The sequence below is a fragment of the Rhamphochromis sp. 'chilingali' genome, assembly GCF_963969265.1.
Source record: "Rhamphochromis sp. 'chilingali' genome assembly, chromosome: 1".
NCBI lineage: Eukaryota > Metazoa > Chordata > Actinopteri > Cichliformes > Cichlidae > Rhamphochromis > Rhamphochromis sp. 'chilingali'.
In genome coordinates, this window is record NC_137929.1 from 23,721,131 (window position 1) to 23,732,242 (window position 11,112).

Below are 11,112 nucleotides of genomic sequence, written 5' to 3' on the forward strand. Positions count from 1 at the left end.
TGGTTTCCTCTCCACTTGGTGACAGTGGGGAGGAAAAACTGCCTGTAAACGAGGACAAACCTCCGGCAGAACCAGGCTCAGGAGGGGACAGTCAACTGCCGGGACTGGTTGGTGGGGTTAACAGAGGTGGAGCAAGACGAGGCTACATCAGGTGAGGAAGCCGTAGCGTCTCTCCTCTGGAACAAGTGGAACCATTTTTTCTTTACGTACTTTCTTACTTTTCCAGGAGCGCTTTTCTTCTCCAGGATGATTTCTCAGCTCGTGGATGGTTTCTGATGCTGCTGCTGAAACGAACTGAAACTTGCTGTTGCTCACCCCTATTTATAGAAAAACATCAAAGGATTCTTAAGATCTATGACATCATCACTCCCTAAGCCAATGAGATTGTCGCTTTGGAGCGTGATGTCACAGGAGGCGGGCCACGCCCCCCGCCGCCATGACAGCTTCAGCTATGGTTCGTACGTGTTGTGTAGTCGGTTGCAACGTTAGATCTCACGATCGTGAAGGCAAGAAACTGGATAATGGGCTCTTTTCATCGTTTTCCATCCTGGCGGCGACGTGAGGGATCCCATGTATCCAATATCACCAAACAAAGACGCCAGGCATGGATTGCAGCGGTGAGACGAGCGGATATCGAGTTCCGTGCAATCTCCAGCTTTTTGTTGGTTTGCTCGCGGCATTTTCTCTCCGGTGAGTTCTAAATTAATTCATATCACTATTAAAAGGCTTTTAGTGTTTTTTCTCAATGCGCTGCGGTCATAGATAATGAGATAAAACATGCTAACGTGTGATGCTGCACAACCACGTCATGTCGACTGAGTAGCTTTTGATTTGGCATTATTTCAGGCAAACCAGCATATGAAATGGATGTAACAAATCCAGACTGGGCACCAACACTGGGGCACGACGACAAACCTGTGTCAGACTCGGACCGGCACGCAAGGCGTATGCAACAGAAGCGAAAAAGAGCACCCATTGCAGGTAAACACCCCCCCCTCCAAAAACATACTAAATTGCTCTTATGGTATACTAATCCACACATAACTTAAAGATGAATCACACACATGTCATTGGAATATTGGTGTACATTAACCTTTTGTCTATGTACTATTTTTATCTTACAGGCTTGATGATCGATGAAGGTCTGACAGAAGAACAACAACAAAATAAACATGTCATGGAGGCAGTGGACAGCAATTGTGTTGGACAAGTGGAGGTTGACGTACCAGCTGCAAATGTGGACAGTGGTGATGGAGTGACAGCGTCACGGAAGCTGAAGGGCAGACGAAGGATTGTGTGTGCAGTCAACAGGGCAGAGCAGAAATAAACCGGCTGTTGGAGGAGAACAGACTGCTTTGAGCACAGTTGCAAAAGACAGAGCTGAATGAAACTTTCTTAAAGGACGATACCGAAAAAGTAAGATATTACACTGGACTACATTGTTATGCTGTCTTAATGTCCCTCTTCAACACTGTCAAAGATTTCCTGCCAATATCAAAGAAACTGACAGGTTTCCAAATGCTCTTACTCACACTAATGCGTCTGAGACTTGATCTTCCAGTCCAGCATCTTTTCATCTATTCGATGTGTCCCACAAAACACTGTCTTCTGTCTTCACCGATACCATTGATGTTTTGTATGCCCGCTTAGGAGCACTGGTGCACTGGCCTGAGAGGCACTGTCTGCAGGCGACAATGCCTCCACAGTTTACTGAAACTTTTGGAAAACGAGTAGCCATCATTGTTGACTGTTTTGAGATTCGAACAGAAAGACCATCTAATTTAAAGGCACGCGCACAAACATACTCTCATTACAAGGGTACACACACCATAAAATACCTCATCGGGATTACACCCCATGGAGCTATTTCTTTCATTTCCAGGGGATGGGGGGGTCGTGCATCAGATAAACACATCACAGAGAGATGTGGCATTCTTCAAAAGCTGTTACCAGGGGACGTAGTATTGGCTGACAGAGGCTTTGACATCAGAGATGCTGCAGGAATGATGTGTGCACAGGTCAAGATTCCAGCTTTCACAAAAGGCTACGACGTGCCCACCTTAGAATTCATGTTGAGCGAGTAGCAGGTAGTTTGCGCAACAAGTTCAAAATGTTACACACTACAATGCCAATCCGATTACTCTTATCATGTGACGATTGATAAGATCGTTAAGGTTTGCTGTGTTTTTGTTAATATGTGCCCCAGTGTTGTTGTCAAACCAGGGCCAAATGACACTTGCTCCTGTTGAGTATTCTTAAAGCTGTTTTTTTGGATGTACAGTACATTGTAAATAGTTGTACTTTGTGTGAAGTTGTTTTAATAAAACAAAAAAGAATAGTATATTTGTTTGTTTTTCTTTATTATAGATCTATTCACATGTACACAGCAATCAGATCAACTGAAGATGCCATTGCTACAACGCTCCACACCACCATCTCTCACCTGGAAGTGCAGGGCCGTTACGCCAGGCTGCTCTTTGTTGACTTTAGCTCTGCTTTCAATACGATACTCCCGGACAGACTAATAGATAAACTGCTGGAAATTGGACTTCCTTCCACCACCTGCCGCTGGATCAGAGACTTCCTCTCAGACCGTGTACAGAGAGTTAGAGTGGGGCCTCATCTTTCCTCAGCCCTCAGCCTCAACACCGGCTCTCCACAAGGCTGTGTACTGAGTCCCCTACTGTACACTCTGTACACACATGACTGTGTTAGTTCCCACCCAGACAACACAGTCATCAAGTTTGCAGATGATACCACTGTGGTGGGGCTCATCTCAGGGGGAGATGAGACTGCATACAGAGCTGAAGTTCAGAGGCTGTCAGATTGGTGTGCAGACAACAACCTGGACCTCAATACCACCAAAACAAAAGAACTGGTAGTTGACTTCAGAAGGAGGAAGTCCGAGCTGCAGCCTGTCAGCATCAACGGGGAGTGCGTGGAAAGGGTCTCCAGTTTCAAGTTTCTGGGTGTGCACATAGACACAGACCTCCAATGGAGCTCTAACACCTCTGCGGTCTTAAAGAAGGCCCAACAGCGTCTCCACTTTCTGAGAATCCTCAGAAAAATGGACCTGAAGAAGGAGCTGCTGACCGTCTTCTACCGCTGCTCCATTGAAAGTGTGCTGACATATTGCATCGGTGTGTGGTTCTCCAGCTGCACCACAGCACACAGAAAGGCACTCCAGAGGGTCATCAACATGGCCCAAAAAATCATTGGACATCCTCTTCCCTCCCTGAAGGACCTGTACAGCACTCGCTGTCTCAAGAGGGCACGCAGCATCCTACGGGACTGCACACACCCAGGACACCGGGTGTTTAAGCTGCTGCCGTCTGGCAGGAGGTTCAGGCTGCTGAGGTCCCGAACAAATAGACTCAAGGACAGCTTTTACAACAGGGCAATAGCCCTGATCAATGTAAATAGCTGACCTGACTGGATACCTCCCTGGACTTTTTAGGGGGGAGGTAACAATGTTTAAAACGATAACAATAATATTTATATTTATAACAAGGTGCAATAATAATTAATGTGCAATAATAACAGTGTGCAATACACATACACTTATTCTTCTTTTTTATACTAAGTTAATATACTGTGTTGTGTTGTTTGTTACGTTGTGATGTGTCATATCGTGTCGTGTTGTGTTATATGTAGTGCCGACGTAGGACAGTTTTTCCAATTTCATTGTACTACTGTACTATGTATGACTGTGCAATGACAATAAAGAGTTATCTTATCTTATCTTAATCACATAAAAATGAAATGCAAACTATTTACATCGCACCACACAGCTGTCATCAATCTTTAACCACAACATGAAACATTACAGGCTATTTAGAGCAGCACGTTGTTTCGAGAAGTATTTCCCAACAAGTTCAGGAAGGCACACTTTACGAAAGAAGTCTTGTGCTTGCTTTAAGCGCGGTTTCCAGAAATCCACAGCAGGGAAGACGCGAATCACAGCAAGGTCTCTCTGTGTCCACACAACGAGGTCACAGTGGTTGGCGCCCGTAACAATTTTTTCAAAGTACCGTCTCTTGGCGTCTTGCACAATCGGTTGCGATACAGCCCTTTGTCTTTTGTGCTGATTTTGAGCATGGTTCTGGCAGTCCCGAATCCAACACTCCAACACTGTGTGCTTGTTTTGCTTTCTGGCCTACTGACATGGCGCCGTGATCCCACAATGCACTGCGGCGTGATGTCAACTCCAAAGCCCTATTTTTTTTTAAACTGTTTTCAAACTTAACTTAAAATTTCAGTGTTTTATTTGTATATTTGTATATTGCAAAATCACAATAATCTTCCAATTTAGAACTACAAGTAAAAAAAAATTTATTTTCATAAACCACGCAGAGCCACGCCATAAGGACTAAAGAGCCGCGTGCGGTTGCCGACCCCTGATCTAAAGGGTTTAACAAAAAGCTTCCTGCTGGAAAATGAAATGTCCCCACTGGGCGATCGTGGCTCAAGAGTTGGGGGTTCGCCTTGTAATCGGAAGGTTGCTGGTTTGAGCCCCGGCTTGGACAGTCTTGGTCGTTGTGTCCTTGGGTAAGACACTTCACCCGTTGCCTACTGGTGGTGGTCAGAGGGCCTGGTGGCACCAGTATCCGGCAGCCTCGCCTCTGTTAGTGAAAGTGAAACATGCTTTCATCTGTTTTTGGTAATGTGCTGGAAAAGCTTGAAAATCGACCTTGAATGTGCTTAAAAAGTGCTTACAGTTATTATTACAGTTTATAGCAGGACTTTCATGGCAACAGCTAATCTTTATTTTGTTTACTGGGAAATGAAATGCTGCCAATTCACAAAGCTGTGTTTCAGCCGCACTTCCTGTTATAGACTTGTGATGCACACAGGCTCTGTTCCAGCACTCAGCATGTTCTTCCTCATTTTCTCCACCAGGGGGAGTTCCTAAACTATGACATCCTGATAGGAGTGAACCAGGGAGAGGGGCTGAAGTTTGTGGACGACAGTGAGGACAACGACGGCATCTCAGCTGTGGCGTTCGACTACACCATCTCCAACTTTGTTGACAACCTCTACGGATACCCAGAGGGTGAGGACGCCACCTCTGTACACTGCCACTTTTTCAGTTATTCCATTTTACAGCCTCCTCTCACTTAACTGCATTTTGCAGCATCATCAGGTTTTGTCTTATTAGGAGCCGCGTTTGTTGATCTGTTAGTTTTTTTCTGTTTGCTGTATTCATTAAAATAAACGGATAATCATCAAAATGACAAATGTGGACAATTATCAAAGCTTACATTACAGTTCTGACAGCTTGAGTTCACATGAATTTTCAAAAGAATATAAAGACCTGTGAAAGTGCTTTAAGCGTTTAAAACATGCGAGTAAAGAATGGAATCAGTAACATGTGAGCCCAGTGAAGTGCATCAAACAAGACAAGCGTGCTAAAGAGAGCCACTCATCCACATCACGGCGTGTCTGCGCCTTAACCTTTGAGGCTCTGTGGGCAGTAATGCTATCATCCCCCAGGTAGTCGGCTCCCAGTCTCAGTGTCTGTGTTTCTGACAGATCGGCCTGCGAACCCCTCACAGCCGGACCACAGTCACAGTACAGACATGTTTGGATAATGCAGTCATGCTTCCTCTCTGTGCCTGTCACTCGTTCTGTTATCTGAAAGACTGTTTTTTTTCCTCTCTAGATTTCTCACTCGCTTCCTGGCTCTTGGTTCATCTCACCAACATTTGCTTTGGTTTCATATCTTTTCATCAGACCGATCTCTTAAAAAATGTCTTGCACTGCTGTTACTTTACTCTTAGCAGTTTTTCACTTTTATCTTTCTTCCCCCTCCTTTTGTCTCCTCCTGTGCTTCTTCACCAGGCAAAGACATCCTGAGGGAGACCATTAAGTTCATGTACACAGACTGGGCGGACAGGGACAACGGAGACATGCGGCGGAAGACTCTGTTGGCCCTGTTTACGGACCACCAGTGGGTGGCACCAGCTGTGGCCACTGCCAAACTCCATGCTGAGTTTCAGTCCCCAGTTTACTTTTACACGTTCTACCACCACTGCCAGACGGAGACGCGGCCCGAGTGGGCCGACGCCGCGCATGGAGACGAGATACCTTACGTGTTCGGCGTACCGATGATCGGTGCCACGGACCTGTTCCCGTGCAACTTCTCCAAGAACGATGTGATGCTGAGCGCTGTGGTCATGACTTACTGGACTAACTTCGCAAAGACTGGGTAGGCCTCATGTCGTAGTGTAAACTGTACACGTTACTGTATGTTCTCTGACAGCCTTCTAGTCATGTTGAATACTTGAATCTGGGTTGCTAGTTTAATTCTCGTGTGGCTTTGAAGAATTGAACATACTGGTTGACCAAAAGCATCCAGATCCCAGAGCAGCCGGTTGGTCTTAGATAGTTGAAAGGTTGCACAGAGAATGGGCCTCCTGTCTGTATTCAGTGTATTGATGCCACATGTTACTTATAATGGAGACTGAATATAACTTTGAACTGAAACGTTTAACCTTTATGCTCCACCAGGGACCCCAACCTGCCCGTCCCTCAGGACACCAAGTTCATTCATACCAAGCCCAACCGCTTCGAGGAGGTCATCTGGACCAAGTTCAACTCGAAGGACAAGCAGTACCTTCACATCGGTTTGAAACCTCGTGTCAGAGACAACTACAGAGCTAACAAAGTGGCCTTTTGGCTGGAATTAGTCCCTCATCTTCACAGCCTGCACGACGTGCTCTTTCCCACCACTACGCGCTCCCCTGCAGGTCGTGACCCCGGCACCACGAGGCCCAGGAACAACGTTCCTCGAACCACTCGTCATCCTTACCCTACCTTCCCGTCAGATCCCGAGCCCGAGGGCTCAGAGCGCCCGCCCCAGGACCTCTTTCCCGGAGACACCCGCGACTGCTCCACCGAACTGAGCGTGACAGTTGCAGTTGGAGCGTCGCTCCTCTTCCTCAACATCCTGGCCTTCGCCGCCCTTTACTACAAGCGTGACAAGCGGCACGAGATGCGCCGGCACCGGCTGTCCCCTCAGCGGGGCGGCCCCGCCAACGACCTGGCTCACAGCCAGGAGGAGGAGATCATGTCCCTGCAGATGAAGCACTCGGAGCACGACGCTCACCACGACATGGAGCCCCTGCGACCCCACGACATCCTGCGGCCCGCCTGCCCTCCCGACTACACCCTGGCACTGCGCCGCGCCCCTGACGACGTCCCGCTGATGACGCCAAACACCATCACCATGATCCCCAGCACCATCACCAGCATGCAGCCTCTTCACGCCTTCAACACATTCCCCTCCACCGGCCACAACAACACCCTGCCCCACCCCCACTCCACCACCAGGGTATAGTAGGGACAGGCCCGACACAGCGCCACCTAGGGACCAGGAACACTGGCTCTGCTACCGCTCTGGAAGGGAGGCCTCTAGACGTGGGCCTTCGTTCTGTCCTCTTATTCTCTTCTTTCTCCAAAAGCAACTACACCTGCTGCGTCATGTGCTGTAAAACTTGGCAGCTCCCTCCACTGGTGGCATGTGGAGGTGCAACTGAAGTGTACAGCAGCAGATGAGCAGTTTGGGGTGGGGGTGGGGTGGGTGACTCAGATCTTTCAAAGATACTGTTTTCAAAGACGGTCTGCTGTTTCCAGGCTCAAGACCTCCAACATTTGTCAAAGGGACGAATGCTCTCTCGCTCCTCGCTGTTTTCTCTTTTTTACGTTGGCGTCATCTCTTTTTCCATCTCCTGTGTGTTATGTGCACATTATGCTTCTCTTTTCTACATCCCTGTTTTACTACTGCTCTCTTCCTCTCATTTGACACGCCTCCCTCCTGCTCTTCTCTAAAAATTCCCGATCTGCTGAGCAGTTTGGAGGGGGGAGGCGTACACTAAACATATAACTATGGAAACACTGATATCTTTCATTCTACCAGCATTTTTAGGTGCCAAGTAAGTACTGCTGTGTTTCATTTCTCATCGAGGGAGAAGAAAAACGAAAGAAAAATAGAGTATCGCTATTTACCGTCAACTAACAGAGTTCTGTCATGTTCTCATGACAAAGTGCCAAACTGGCCTCAATCGTGTTTTTCTTTCTTTCATCTTCTCTTTTTTTGTTGTTTTGTTTGAAGCATTTGTTTAATTGTTGTTTTTTATTGTGTGGAAATAATTTTTCTGAAAATATAGATATAGAGAAATGATATTATATATAGTTCTATATAAAATGTGTACAAAGGAGAAAGTATATAAAAGGGTTTTCTCAGTGGGGGATCTATGCATGAATTATTTTTAAAGACGCGGGGAAAAGGACACTGTACCTGTCGATGCACGTTTCCCAAGACTAAACGAGTCATATCGCTCCATGTTTGCTACTTTTGGTTTTTGGTTTTCTCCCGCAGAGTAAGAGCATCGCAGGAGCTCCTGAAGTCAAACGACGCCTCCCAGCACTCATTTATTAAAACGGAGTCGATGCCAAAAGTCTTAAACGTTAGAATCAAAGCAACAGCTGTGAACTCAGTCATGGTGTCATGTGCAGCCTTCATCTTACTGTCACTACTTTTTCATTTTAGGGTACGTGAGGTAAAGCGTCCGTCGATGTAGCTTGATTGTACAAAATTATTTTTCTACGTTATTAACAAAACAGAGCAGAGACTGATGCTGCTCCTGTCTGACCCCCTTGTGTCTGGCACATGTGTATTCTGACTTATCACATCTGCATCACTCAAGCGTAGGCGGGCCCGCGTCAGACAACAATAAACAAAAAGCAGAAAAAGGCCAACAGTAAAAACTCAGACTCCAGCATGAGCTCCTTCCTGCTGCTTAACCAATCACCTTCCTCCATATCATCACTGCTCCCTCCCTCCTCCTCTCTCCATCCTACACCACCTTTGTTATTTAACACCGACCCCCCCAATCTGATAATCAGACAAATTCCCAAACACCTGACTTCACTGTGTCGACACCGTTCCTGACTATTTCTGACCTCAGGTCAGCTCTGCTATTATCCTCACATTAAGGGTTCGTTCACCTGCCTGCAGATGATCTGTGAGCTCGTCGGTTGTAAATTAAACTCTAAGCACACTGAGGGTAACCGGGAGGCGTTCAGGGCCTGCAGTGCAGAGCTGCAACATGACAAAAAGGGATGGGGGCTCAGATCTCCTGAACAGGGTAGAAACAACACGGTGGGTTTGTGCTGTTTGTGATTCCTGCTCCGTCACTCTGGTGGAGACGACTGCAGCTCAGCAGCGCTCCCTGCTGATCCTCTGATGAAGATGTCAACAGTATGTAAACTGAGCTGATGTGCTGCTGTTTGAGCCCACGTGGTAGCGTACGTCCAGTATGGGAGAACTTAGTCACCGGTGCTGTCTTTGCTTGTGCTCTAGCTTTAGCCTGTTTGATTGTTTGTTTTCTATTTTATTACTGCCTAAAAGGGGAGGTGGGGGAAACACATGCCTGACTTCTCCTGTCAGAGGTTTTGTAAGCTCACTGGAAGGGAAACGTGCACAATGTAAATCATAAAACAACTGACTGGGGCTGTGCTGCAGGTGGATCAGTGCTGTGGACAGTAGCTGTGGAAAAGAGACTGGACAAAGACTCTCAGCCTTAAATACAGGACAGAGGATGATCCGATCATCTTTCAGCTAACAGTGTCGAGCAGAAGGACGGCCGGCTGATGCGTCCGTACGAACCCTTTTGTACTCACTCCTGTGTATAAGGAGGCGGCGAGGGGTTGTGTAGTTAACCTCAGCACCACATAGCTACAGCAGAGGAGAGAACACAAACGAGTCCTTTCATTCGGCTCTGTTCTTTCTCCTTGTCTGTTTTATAAGCTAACACTAGAGGGCGCCATTGTGGCACATTCAGCGCTCACTCTGAGGTCACTGGACAGAGAAGAAAATACCAAACTGGGAGACGGATGGAGACGAAACATCTGGAAGATCAGAACTGTACATTTTTAAGTGTAAGAAAAAAAACAGACAAAATATTTGTAAATATTAAGTTTCTTGTTTATTTTATGTTTTGTTTTTTTGGGTTTTTTGGAGTGAATGAATGATATGCTTATTTTGTGATGACAAAAGACAACAGGTGCAGTTTGTAATGAGAAGAAAAAAATGGCCGTTAGCTTGAGGTTTCAAATGAGTTCATCCTTACCACCGATCAGTTTTGTCTTTGTTTTTTCAACATTTATTTTATTTTTGTCATAACGTTGATCGTTATCATGTGACCATCCTGTAGCAGGAAGGTCGCTGTAGCAGAAGTCATCTCCACTGAAGCCCCCTCACAGCAGAGGGCCAGTCATGCTGTTTATGCTAGTTTGCTAGTTTTCAGTGAGAAAAAACATTTTCATCAAGTTTTAAATCCTTTCGTTGCTCTTTTCTCTGCGATTGTCATAAATTCGTCGTCCTCTTTTCAAGCCTTAGCTCGCTTTTATTTTGAAATATGAGTCTTGTGATCAGAGATGAATCTGTGCTGCATGATGTGCGTAACATCAGAGCGATAAAAGCCAGCTTTGCCTTTCAGTGATTCGCAGTAAGGACATAAATGACCTAAAATGAGACTGAAAAAAGTGCAGTCAGTTAAATGTTAGCTCACCTAACATGTAGCAGTGTTTACATGTAGCCATGTTTGACAGACTCCAGGGCTTTGATACCATAAGATGCCTCATATCCTCACAGACTCATGAGATCACACAGGTGGTCTGACCTGCTCGTGTCACACTGTGCTGTCTGTCTGTCTGTCCGTTGTTTTTCTCCTGCAGTGATGTTATGTAGCAGAAAAACAGTTGGATGCTGGAAAAGTGCAGAGCGATGGGTGACGTGTGGAGAACATCACAGTCTGTGTGTGTTCAACAGCTGTTAGAGCCACACTTTGTCCTTTCTGTGGTATAACTGCTGGATTTATTTTATTCCAACACTTAGAAACTGTCAGCAAAGCAAAACTTCATGATTGGATGATCCTGTGTCACGTCCACAGTGTCAAACGTGCACAGAGACAGTGACACCCACAGAGAAACCCTCAGCTTGGTGTCCATTGCAAATCTGCACCTGTTGTCTTGTTTCTACTTTCTTTGTTGAACTCAGAAACTCGAGACTTGAGATGAAGAAAATGTTAAATAATGGAATAAAAAAAA

The 11,112-nt window shown here is 46.1% G+C and overlaps 1 protein-coding gene across 1 annotated transcript; it reads left to right on the forward strand.

Moving 5' to 3' along the window:
- The first annotated feature begins 420 nt into the window (after positions 1 to 420).
- On the forward strand, positions 421 to 7,550 carry LOC308402518 (neuroligin-2-like). The gene is made up of 6 exons (XM_080891425.1): positions 421 to 690; positions 847 to 981; positions 1,125 to 1,416; positions 4,900 to 5,053; positions 5,842 to 6,208; positions 6,511 to 7,550. Exons 5-6 carry the CDS (start codon positions 5,874 to 5,876, stop codon positions 7,337 to 7,339), a joined length of 1,164 nt encoding a protein of 387 aa, XP_080747551.1. The 5' UTR covers positions 421 to 690; positions 847 to 981; positions 1,125 to 1,416; positions 4,900 to 5,053; positions 5,842 to 5,873; the 3' UTR covers positions 7,340 to 7,550.
- The last annotated feature ends 3,562 nt before the right edge of the window (positions 7,551 to 11,112 follow it).